We start from the raw sequence: 12,301 nt of genomic DNA, 5'->3' as shown, positions 1-12,301 counted from the left end.
ATGCAGTCTAGGGAAGACAATGAGAGCATTTGAGCAGTGAGCCATGAGATAGCTCTACTTGGCCAGTTCACACGATGGCGTGAAGGATGGGGTATGTGTGAGTCAAGGAGGCAGGGCTATTTGCCTAAGTCCTGGCCTATCCCTGCCACTACCCTCTAGTTTTAGGGGACAGGACACCCAGTGTCAGAGGGCCTTGAAGGAACCCTTGGTCTTTTCCTAACAGAGGAATCAATGACTTAATTCCTTTCTCTGCCCTAAAGCAAAATGAGATCATCTCTTACTGTCCCTTGGTGAAAGAATGCCAGTTTCTGAATTGTATGTCTCTATGTGTATATGTTATGATCTGTTTTTTTTTGGGGGGGGGGAAGCTGGGATTAAATCTCTAAGGGTGTAGCAGAGTGAATACACAGGCCTGCTAGAGAAGGCATAAATGTCCTGCACGCTTCATAGAGGGCCAGAAGAATTTCTCATTCTTCTAAGCCTTTTCATAACTCACGGATGGAATATATGTCTGGTCCTTACATGGGTGGCAGGCTCTGATGAGTAAGGAAGTTTTACTCTCGGGCTAAGCTGGACTGTCTTGCCAGTTGTAGGCATTCTCACCAAGAAGCCTGATTTGGCTCTGGGTTCTGGATCCCATCCTAGTCAGAGGAGCACAATGCCGTATCATTACCAAATGTGAACGGCTCACCAGATGCTTAGGACTGCCGAAGGCTGCTCAGTAGAAAGGAGGAGGTCTTAGCGGCCAAGGTCCAGCAGAGAGAAAAGGATGTGTGCTCAAGTACTTTCTCTACAGTGTCTATATAAGGATCTCCCAGTAAGATGTAGACACCATCTGCCAATGTCTCCCTCAATCTCCCTCAATAGGTCCCTAAGTTCAGTCTTCTGGAAGATGGTTAGCCTCCATTAGCCACTTCCGGGTATGCCACTGGGCCAAGTCCCTTGACTTCCCATGGCATGATGATTCGGGCCCTACTGAGTCCACCCAGGATGTAACTTACGTTGCCCATGCCACCTTCTCAGAGTTCAGTTAGCCCATGTCAGCACTGCTCTACCCTGTCAGCCATGCTTCAGATACCCAGCAAGGACAGTCTGGGAGAAACCCTTGCTTATTCTAGAAACACAGACATGTGTGCCCCTTGCACACACACATTTGGGCACCCATTGATTTTCACACCAGCTCGGCACAGGCTCTGCACACCCCCGACACAATGCCTCATTAATATTCTGTTGTTCTTGGCCCATTTGCTGCTGGGGCCGGTGTTTAGCATCAGCAGCTGTGTTTGGTGCGTTAGTCCAGCCGTGCTCTTGGCATTGATGGATCCTTGATTCACATGGCTCATCATATAATAAACTCTCAGCTGCACTGAAGGGAGGGGCCAAGAGGAAGGGCTCTGAGGAGCCCAGGGGCTGGGACGGGAGGTGGGAAGGATGACACTGGGCTTGGCCGGAGCTGAGAAAGCCACTAGGTAATGACAAACTGGGGAAGAAGGAGGGTCACAGGTGCCTTGGGCAGGCCAGAGGGGCTCTAATTAGTCTCGTTTGTCCTGCACTTAATGTCAAGCTCATTAACACGTCTACAGAGTTAATCAACATACCACAAATTGGATTTTGACTTCTGTCGCCAGTTCTATGTACATTATGGCCAGCCTGGCCTGACGCGATTAGTTCTCAGGGCGAGGGCTGTAGGCTTGGTGGTCACTGAGCTGTGAAACCCGGGTGGGGTGAGGGTGGGTATGTGTCTTTGGTGACTTGGTGACTTGTCATTTTTTCCCCTCTCATTCCCTGAATGCTTTTTATTCTTTCCCTGGGAAGACTCAAGAGAGTTCCTATTTAAACTCATTTAACATGTGATCCACTTCATAATTAAATTCATAAAAGTCTGATCAAACAAGCCCCTCTGCTGTTTGTTAAACTCTTAGGGCCCCCCTCTGGAAGCAAGAAGCACACACAGGCAATCAGCCAGCCCTCCCTCGCTGATGCCCCCTCTTCCTGTGCAGGGGCTTGTGGGGGAGGCTGGGTGACTGCCGATGTACGTTTTAATTACCGGCTTCAGCTGAAGTCTCATGTGGCCCTTGCTTTATTTATTTATTTATATCTTAATGAGGATACTGAATCTTTGATTAAAGTCGTAATCGTTGCCGATTCAGGAAGGAGGGGGAGCTGGATGTCAGACCAGACAGGGCCACGTGTGCAGACAGAGAGAGAAAGAGAGAGAGAGAGAGAGAGTCAGTCTCATGCATAAACTTCCCCCTACTATGGTAGACCCATAGCCAATTAGTACCTGTGTTAGTGAAGGCGAGCTTCTTCTTGGGCTTTGACAGGACTGGGTATAGGTTCCTTGGTATAGGTCCAGTAGTGAGAGACAAGGGTTAGTTTCCCCAGTCCAGAATTCCAGGACTCAGTCCATCTCTAGATCACTGGCCAACCAGGCCCTTGGGCCAGGACACTGCCCCTTAGATGATGAGGATAGAGATGGTTCTTTGTGCTTCTTTGATGGAGACCCACCCACCCCCTATGCCCTCGGTGCTTCTTTGTACATCTTTCACCCTCTGAGAGAGTCGGCCAATGAACAGGCCCCAGCAACCACTCCCCAGAGTCCCAGAAACTGCTCCGAGTCATCAGAGGAGATGAGCATTTATGTGGGTGCAGGGGCCTACATTCGGGAAGTAGGATGTTTGGTTATCAGCCCACGGATGGGAGAAGGCAGAGAGAGTAAAATACCCTTTTAAAGAGGAAGTGAAGGCACAGGCCTGCGAGTCTATAAGGAGAAGGACAATTTATGCCCAGGCACGAGCACAGTTTGACATGGGGATAATGAAAAAACGTAGGTCATTGTGGATGACTTAAGCCTTCAGCAGCTGAAGAGAATGTATGAAATGCAGAGGACATTACACGGTTGGCAGCCCCGCACATCTGCAGAGGAACAAGTGAAATACAGTGGGCCATTCTTTACCATAAACTGTGGTTGTTGGAGATGCAGCCCAGAGAGATTGTAATTACAGTGACAAGACGAATCAGCGATATTTAAATATTCATGAACGAAGTCTGGGGTGATCAATCTATCTTTATTGTCTGCGCCTTCACTCCTGTAATAAATAAGTAGCTCAAGTCCTCACCTTTCATCCCCCAAGCTTGACACCTCGGTTACAAAAATGCAAGGTGGTTAACCCCACTCCCTACCTCCCCCCAGTCCACAGAGATTGAAGAGTAGAGTGTCCCGCGGAGAGAATGGTAAGTTAATGGGCATAATTCTAGACTCAAGAAGGGCTGTTCTTCCCAGCCCAATACCCAGAATTCTCCAAGAGTTGGTTCTGAGTTATTCCTGGGCAAGCACTGAGGGGATAAGGGTGGGCAAGGCTTCTTAGTGGCTCCGTTAGTCAGTACAATACAATGTGTCATTTAGCCATGTGGTAAGTGACCAGTGTCCAGACCCTGGGATGAGACCATAGCCTGAGTTCCAGTCTAGCTACTTCTAGCTGGGTGACCTTGGGACAGTGGTTAAATATCTCTAAGCAACCCTCTATCTCCCCTTCTTTGTGAGATAAGCGTATTTTTCATCAGATAGTTTGCATGACCATGTGACATGATCCCCCTGAGGTCCTCAGCATAGCGGTAAGAATACGGCAAATATGGGCCATTTAAATGGGAAATAATTCTTTTAAAATTCTTTTAAAAATTGTATTATTTTTCTATGAATAAAGGACCAAAAGTGTTCAATATTCTTCTCTTTGGGGACAGAGAAGGCAGAGTAGCTTAGTCTGCATGGAGAACTGAAGGGGAGCATCCAAATGGCGGTGATGGATGAGCTGGGCTTTGAAGGATGGCTAGGGGTTCACCAGGGAAAGATGTGGAAACGAGGCAGCAGGAATAGCGGTTAACTGGTGGAGTAGGAGAAGGAGCAGATGACATTTGGGGAGCAGGGGAGTTGGAGGGATTGTTTTGAGGGTGGGGAAGCTAGGCTGGAGTGGCCCTTGGCTCTGAGCGGGAGGAAAGGGAGAAGAAACCGGAAGTGTGAGTTAAGTCTGAAAGCCCGGCTCCGTTCCACCCTCACGGGACACTGCTTTCTGAGGGTTGCAGCTCTTTGCTGAGCCAGGCAGGCTTTCTTTTCCTGAGACTGGCTGTTATCCCATGAACGACTGTGGGGCCATAGTAAAATCCGGGTGTGAACACAGGAACCGCTCACTGTTCACGTGGTGGGGACTAGCCAAATCACCTTTGAAGGTGGTGAACACAGGCAATCTCAGGACACCGAGTGTACCCTGCTGTCCCTGAAACAGAGGCAGGAGGAAGCAAGGATCTGAATCAGCCCCTTGTCCTCACAGGTGACCACCCATATGAGTGTGAGTTCTGTGGCAGCTGCTTCCGGGATGAGAGCACACTCAAGAGCCACAAGCGCATCCACACCGGGGAGAAGCCCTATGAGTGCAACGGCTGTGGCAAGAAATTCAGCCTCAAGCACCAGTTGGAAACGCACTACAGGGTTCACACAGGTACCGAGGGCCGGGAATGGGCCCCAGGCTGGCTCTGAGACCTGGGTGGTGACTGGAAGTGGGTGGTTTTGAGAGAAGAAGCCCTGGTAAACATGGCTTAGGGTTCAACCAGAGAGAAAAGGGATAATACGGAGATGGGAGCGAAGGCGCGATGGTTTAAGAGTGCTTCCTGTTCTTCCAGAGGACCAGAGTTTGGTTCCCAGAACCCTCTGCTTGCCTCAGAGGGCACCACATTCATGTGCACACATGCACACAAATAAAAATTTTTTTTTAAAAAAAAGAGAGAGATAATATCATGGTCTGGGTACCATGACCCTTCTCTCAAGGCCAAGACAGGCATTACTAATCAGGCGTGGCAGATAAGAGTAATCAATTGCAGCACGTGTCTCATGGGCATGGGCAGTCCCCTGAAGTAATCATACCAAAAAGTCGTCCAGGAGTGCTAGGCAATGTGATGCTTATTCCAGATCCTAAATTAAGATTAAGTTGGCCAGATTAGTGAAAAGTGAAATTTGAGTGGTTTCATTTTCTTCCATTCATGATTGGAGGCAGAATTAGAGGGCGTTAAGTTATGATAAGGGTCAGAAATTGTGACATTGATTCTGGTCTGTTCTGAAAAGAAAGGAGCCCATGTCTCTAACAGGAGAATCCCCCTTCCTTTCCACATAGAATAAATGTGAGCTTCATTTCCACTGTGGTCTCAGGACAGACAGACAGATATACAGGGTTTAGAGTTGGAGGCAGCTAGAGCTGGCATCTGCTTAACTGGAAAACCTATTTCTTCCCCATTTCAAGTTCAATGACATCACCTTGGTTGCTTAAAAGCGGCCCCAGTGGGAGTATTGACCGCATAGCAATAGAACTATGTGTCTTCGGAGAGCTGGCTGTTAAACACCCACCCCCTGCAGTCTGCCAGCTGAGGGGAGGTAGCATTTCCTGTGAGGCTGAGGGTGCAACAGAGCAAAGGAAGATGCCCTTCCTGATCAGGGGGGACAGCACCCAGTCCAGAGGAGGGCATGGTGACCTCAGCTAGCTTAAGGGAGGGCATAGGTTGGGGAGGAGTGGGCAACCAGCAGAAGGCAGAGCTGTTCTCGGGACTCTGTCTTCTCTCCTGAGCTCTGTTTTTCTTGCCCCTAGCTCAAAGCCACAGGAGGGGAGGGGATGTTCATTGCTGACAACATCTGTAACCCAGGGAATATCCCAGAGTCCCAGGGTTTCCTCAGTCCCTTGTTGTGGGATGTGACCTAGTGGGCAGATCATTAAATGCATTGGCAGTGACTATTGTAAATAGCTGGTCGATAGTTAGATCACTTCGGCTGTTCATTACTTCATTATTTGCCAGAGCCTCAGCACAGAGGAGTATCGATGGCTAGATGGCTGACCAGTTAATTACTGTATTGAAACAAGGTTCCCTTACATCTCTGCTCAGCTCCAGGGCACTCTAGTGGAAGGGAGATCTGGAAAGCAGACTAGGGTGTCATTGTACACTCCTAGGTTCTCTGTACAGCCACCCGCTACCAGCCCTAGAATGGGAAGTAAAGTCTAGGAGAGGGCTTTAGAGCCTTAGTGAGTAGATGGCTCCAGGTGGGATATGTTTGAAGGACTGGGCTCCTTGGATTGCCCCTGCCCCTCCCCCTCCTTACTATCTGTAGCTCTAAAAAGACTCCACCCACTTCCCTGTTTCCTATGGATGAGCTTTGCTATGAGGAAGCATCCTGAAGGACTTCTGAGACTTACTACCTCCTTTCTCAGTCCACGTTTCCTTAATTAGAAGGAAAACTCCCTGCCTAAAGACAATGTGACAAGGGGCCAGAGCTCCATAGATCATTTCTAGCTGCCAGTTTCTAGCTACGTTAGCCAATAACCATACTATATAACCCTATCACCGTACCAATAGCCCTGTGTGATCAATCGCTACCATGTTGGATGGGAAGTTCTGTTGGAGACTACAAGGCTAGAAGAATGTCCATTCTCCAGCAAGCCTAAGGATGACCCATGGCCCTCTCGGTCCTCACTTCCCCCTGTCCTGCCTTGTCTCCTCCACAGGTGAGAAGCCCTTCGAGTGCAAACTCTGCCACCAGCGCTCCCGAGACTACTCGGCCATGATCAAGCACCTGAGAACGCACAATGGCGCCTCGCCCTATCAGTGCACCATCTGCACGGAGTACTGCCCCAGCCTCTCCTCCATGCAGAAGCACATGAAAGGCCACAAGCCGGAGGAGATCCCCCCCGACTGGAGGATAGAGAAGACATACCTCTACCTGTGTTATGTGTGAAGCAGGGAACCCCCCCACATAGGATAGAGCAATGGCGGGAGCCCGCAAAGATGAGCTAGAGCAAGATAAAGTGGAAAGACTGTGCAGAGAAAAAAGGGGGAAATAGAAAAGAGAAAGAGAGAGAAGGAGAAGGAAACTAAGTAGTTACTTGGCCTTGGATTCCTTCTGGGATTCTAGGCCATCCGGTTGTCATACTGCTGCCCCTTCCTTGGGGTTTCTACCCAACTTGGTTCTCTTGGGTGGGTGGGGTGGTTTTGCTCATTCACACAGTGGCATATTTTTCTCCTCTCCGCATCCTAGACCTTTCTTTTGTGTCCAGAAATGGAGCCCAAAAAGCAAGTGCGAGGTCCTTGGGTCAGAGCCACTGCCTCTGCCCTCACTCCTTCCTTCCCCTCCTTGGAAGAGGGCAGGAAGGGAGCAGAGAGGGCCACTGGTGGCAATGCGAGGTGGTGTCTCTGATTGACTGCCGCTCAGAGTGGCGGCTCTGGAAGACTGGGGGCAGACTGGGAAGGGAAAGGGCTTCCTGCTCTGCCCAGCGCTGCCTGCTGCCCCTCATGGTCTCTGAGAGCCCCATGGCTCGTCTCACCCTTCAGCTCCTTGCACCTGCTTGATGGCTGTCCTCTGATCACAAGGGGCTCACTCCCTGTGTGGATCTGGACTGTGTCTTCCTTAGGTCCCTCCTGGGGAAAACTGGGTCAGATTCCAAAACCCCTTCCTTCTTTCCCTTAGCTTTCAGAGAACACAGAACAAAATAAATCCGCACTGAACCCCAGCCAAACCCCCTCATGTGCAAGATCCCTGCTGACCTGCTTTCTGCTTGCAAAAAGGAAACAAAACAAAAACCAACTAAATATATTCCATCCCACCATCCAAACAAGCACACATCACCGCAACCCCACTTCGGCCCCTAGGGGAAGGAATGCCATCATCCTATTGAAAGGTCCCATTGCCAGGAGAAGGAGTGGATGCTCTCCTGCGGGTGAACTTTACCTGCCGGAGGGACTGGATGTCCTGACAGAGCATGGTGGGAGAACTAGCCACCAGGCGCAGGGTGGAGGGGAGTTGCTATCACAGTGAGGATCTTTTAACCCCAGATCTGGAAATTAGCACTGAATTCCTGGCTCGGGTCCCGCAGTCTCCAGGGATCAGGGAGGAGGAGCCGAACACGCTTTGGCCTCTTGTTACGTTTGCTTTTAGCACATTGTACTTGAATTACCTCACTTTTTATTTTTTGTGACCTCATGAGCTTTTTAACCCCCTATCTCTTTTCCCCCCTTTGGTTGCGTGGGGAGGGTTGTTGGAGGAATGGGGAGAGTGTGTCTTTCTGTTCCAGCAGAAGTTAATAGTTGGCTTTGAATCTGATCTGGTAGAAAACCTCCCCTTCTCTGGAGGGAAGCTGTCCGGAAAAGTGGACCACTCAGGATCTGAATGGAAGGCCAGGAGGACTGAGGAGGTGGTGGGAATGGAGAGAATGACAATTGGGTGGGTTCTTAGGGCCCCTGTAGTGTCACGTACGGGTCATTCTTGGCACCGTCCAGGGCTCAGACTATCAGTGCCCAGCTTTAGGTCAGCCTGAAACACTTTAGAGGAAAGTCCCACTGGTTGTAGAATTATCAGGGCTGTTCAGGCTTGGTGGGGCAGAGGGTGGGCTGTTATTAAGATCTATACAACCACACAGTCCCCTCCTTGTGCTGTTACCACTGCCAAAATTAGTATATTTTCATGGCTGGTATGTGTGTGAGGAGCGGACCAGCCTGGTTTTTGTTTTTTGTTTGTTTGGGTTTTTTGGGGGGGGTTGCTGGGTGGGGGATTGTTTTTCTAAAAGCTACCTCTTCTGTTTGTCCAGTCTTTCGTTCCTTCTGCAGTTCAGCCTCCTCCCACCCTCCAGCCTCCCCACCCTGAATTTTGGAAAGCACATTTGCAGTAATCCCTTTTGCTTTGGGATGAGCCCTCCCTTTCATGCTTACGTATAACTGTTGCTTTCCTCCTCCTCCTCCTCCTCCTCCTCCTCCTCCTCCTCCTCCTCCTCCTCCTCCTCCTCCTTTTCTGAGACAGTCATAGCTGTGTTTTGATCTTAGGGTTTAAAAAGTGGTTTAGGGAAGCCATTGGCAGGGGCAAAGGCCCGTGAAGAATAGCAGAAGGTCCGAGGGATGGGCGCTGCTGTAACCACTCCCTCTGTCCCTCGGCCAAGCCCCTGTCCCTCCCATCTTCCCCTTCAATCTCATCTGCCATATCTGAAGGCCTTAAAAAGTGTGTGTTGGGAGGATGTGGTTTGCGGGTGCTTGCCCCTCCAGTGTGAAGTAGGGATGGTAAAGTACAGGGGGCGCTATTTCGGAACTATAGTTAGTAGTGACTTAGTGCTTTGGGGAGGCAAAAAGTTTAAACTTGAAACATGTGACCAGAACCGTTGTCATGTTTATAATGTGAAAAGAGAATCTTTCTAGGGAAGAGCCATCTGTAAAAATCCTTCTGCACTATGGCTCTCTCCCCCAGACCAGGGGGATAAAGTGGGAGCTGCTGACCTTTGGGGGTTCTGTAAATCTGAGAAAACAGTATTTTTAGCAGTAAGATGTCATTCAAAATTGGTGGCAGGGGGTGGGGTGGGTAAATAGCCAACTGTTCCATAGAACTGACTGGTCCCTTGCTTCCCAGCCCTTCCCACTCAGCCTGCCCCTCCCACCGCTCCTTCTGCCCAATCATAAAAGTTTGAGACGGTTGAGCAGATCTTTGCAAACTGTAATATTTTTGTAGTATTTGTTAGCTCCTTCTTCAGTTCTGCAGGACCTTGCTCTTTCCTTTTGTAATGTGAATAGGAAAAAAAGATTTAAAAAGAGAAAAAGTTAAAAAAAAAAAAGTTCACCACCATCAATAGCAAAATAACCCTTTGTACGTATGTGTATGTGTATATGTGTGTATGTGCTTGTGTTGTGTGTGTGTGTGCGTGCTTGTGTCGTGTCCTGTGTCTGTGTGTGTGCGCATGCGCGACTGGAGGTGAATCCATGCTGCGTTGTCTGTGCTGCTGTCTCAGTGTTGGATGGTACTCAATCAGCACCTACCTGCCCTGTCTGTCCCTGAGGATTCTGGGAATCCTAGTGGAGGCAGGGACAGCTTAGAAAGGACACTTTCCTTGTTTCCCTTGCAGCCCGGACCCCAAGATGTTCCAGCATGCCTCTCCTCCAGCTCCCACTCACAAAGAGGAAACGGTTTTCAGGTTGCCAGGACCTTTTCTGCTGGGCTTGATGGCCACTGGGCAGGTAGGGGGCTGTTGGGAAGCTTTCTGGAGCCCCCACAATTGGGGAAACTAGAAGGATGGCGGCACTTTCCTTCCCAGGGAAGCTAGAATTGTATTTATTCCAGTCCTCTTTGAGACTTCTGGTTTGTCATTCTTTGCCTTTGGTAGTATTCTTACCAAACCCAATACTGCCTTATCTGGCTCTGTGACCTTCTCCCGCCTAGCAAATCCAAGCTGCTCACTGGTCCCTCCCCTTGCCCAGTTTCTACGAATGAATCCTTAATGCATTTGGTGACCTTGATCCTTCCCTCAGTGTTCCTCCCCTCCTCACTCCTTTATGCATTTAAAGCATTAAAATCCTATGTGTATATGGGATAGACAAATATATATATATATATAGAAAGAGATATAGCAAGAGAGATATAAAATAGAAAAATGACATTGCTGCTCGGCTGCTTTACATGAAGAAGAGGAAGGCAGATCTGGGTACAAGGGTGGATCGGAAGGCTGGGGGAACCCAGTGATTCAGTACAATCCAGGGATGCTACACGGGCTTATTTAAATCTTTGTGCCTGAACAGTTTTTTTCATGTTTAGAAAAGAAAAAAAAAAAACTGCTGCAAATTTTTACAAGTGTATGGTACGCTTCCAGATGCAATGGGTGTGACCGGGTGAGAGGGCCAGGGCCCTTTGTTAGAGGGGAGCAAGCAGGAAGCACTTTTGGTCTTGGGCCATTATGGGGGGAGTAGAATGGGTAGACTTTCGGCCAATCCCCTGGCAAGCCAGACTAGGGTGGTCACTGGGGACACTGATCCGTGAGACAGATGCATAAAGAGCTGGGGTTCTGTTGGTTTATTTTTCCTTCTGCTTGTTTTGCCACCCCCTTCCATCCGGTCTCCTCCTCTCCTGGAACTTCCGGCTTGGCTCCTGTGGCTTCAACTTATCTGGAGATGCCCGTAGGAGGACTAACAGCAGAACTCATGAGTGGAGGGGGGGAAAGAGATGCCCAAAAGAAGGGTGCAGGGCAAACAGAATAGGTGTGATCAGGGGAAAGGATGAGGAGAAAGGAGTAGAAGCCCCAGCAAGCCTGCCTGCCTACCAGCAGCTCTGAGTCCTCGGCTCCTGGGTGGCCCACTTTGCAGACAGGGTCCCTCCTCCCCGCGTGTATCATAGTGTTTGTTCACATAGTGTTATGCATGCATCCTTGTAAGGTGAAGAACCGTCATGATGCACCATGCCATCGCCCTATATATAAAGATAAATATATATATATATGTATGTAAGTTATAGCACTGAGGGCCCTGTGGCCCTGCTGGACCAAGCAAAACTAAGCCTTTTGGTTTGGGTGTTATGTTTTGTTCCTTTTTTTTTTTTTTTTTTTTTTTTTTGCTTGTCTGATGTAAGAGCACAAGTGCCAGTCCAATTGCTTTGTATCACAGAATAGTGTTTTTAATTCATCAATGTTCTAGTTAATGTCTACCTCAGCACCTCCTCTTAGCCTAATTCTAGGAGGTTGCCCAATTTTGTTTCTTCAGCTTTCTTGGTTCTTTTCGTTGTTGTACAAATCAATCTCCCCACCCTGGTCTCTTCCTCCTTCTTCCTCTCCTCTTCACCTACCCTCTTTTCCCCTCAGGTCCTCCTCCCTCCTGTCAGTCCCATCTCTCCCTCCCCTTGCCTCACTTTCCCCCAGTCCAGATTGCCAGTTCTTTCTGTCCACTCGAAGTACGCTCCCCTCCATTGCCGCTTATCCACACCTGCCTTCGTTTCGTGTAGATTGATGCATTTCTTTGTAACTTCAGTGTTTCTGACAAGATTTAAAAAAAATTAAGGAGAAAGACGACTTTCCTGCTGCAGGTTTTTTTCTTCATGTGTCACTAAGTGAAGTTTGTGCCTTCTATAGCAAAGAGAATATTTTTTACATCCTACTAACAGTAGATTTTTTTGTAGTGAACATTTTTTGTATTTTTATTTATAAGTCTCATAAGAAAAATAGCGATGTTCAGTTGTATACCTTGAATCTGCAGTTAGAAGAGAATAAAGTTAATTCAGTTGTCTCTGGCTCCAAGTGTCCTTTAAAAAAATGTGCCTTTTTTTTCTGTCTCGGGTGGGAACACAGCTGGGATTTCTGCCTGGTGATGAAGAGGAAGTTATGTGTTAACATTAAGTCTTGATTTCTCTTGCATTCTTATGATTTGGTGTGTCTGTGCATGCATGTAGACATGGGTACCCACGTGAACACCTGCTATGATGCACAGTTCTCTCCGTCCACCATATAGGGCCTGGGGATCACACTCAAATCCT

The 12,301-nt window shown here is 48.7% G+C and overlaps 1 protein-coding gene across 4 annotated transcripts in view; it reads left to right on the top strand.

The window, feature by feature from the left end:
• Zbtb16 (zinc finger and BTB domain containing 16) overlaps positions 1–12,060 on the top strand; it is a 186,092-nt gene extending 174,032 nt beyond the window's left edge. For all 4 annotated transcript variants that reach the window (XM_057766641.1, XM_057766642.1, XM_057766644.1 and 1 more), the window contains exons 6-7: positions 4,326–4,493; positions 6,540–12,060. In XM_057766641.1, the coding sequence (XP_057622624.1) occupies positions 4,326–4,493; positions 6,540–6,769 (398 nt within the window). In that variant the 3' untranslated portion in view covers positions 6,770–12,060. The remainder of the gene's footprint in view (positions 1–4,325; positions 4,494–6,539) is intronic.
• The last annotated feature ends 241 nt before the right edge of the window (positions 12,061–12,301 follow it).

This window comes from Chionomys nivalis, chromosome 4 (assembly GCF_950005125.1).
Source record: "Chionomys nivalis chromosome 4, mChiNiv1.1, whole genome shotgun sequence".
Lineage (NCBI taxonomy): Eukaryota > Metazoa > Chordata > Mammalia > Rodentia > Cricetidae > Chionomys > Chionomys nivalis.
The sequence above is the reverse complement of the archived record's forward strand: the minus strand, read 5'-3'. Positions and strand labels throughout refer to the sequence as shown.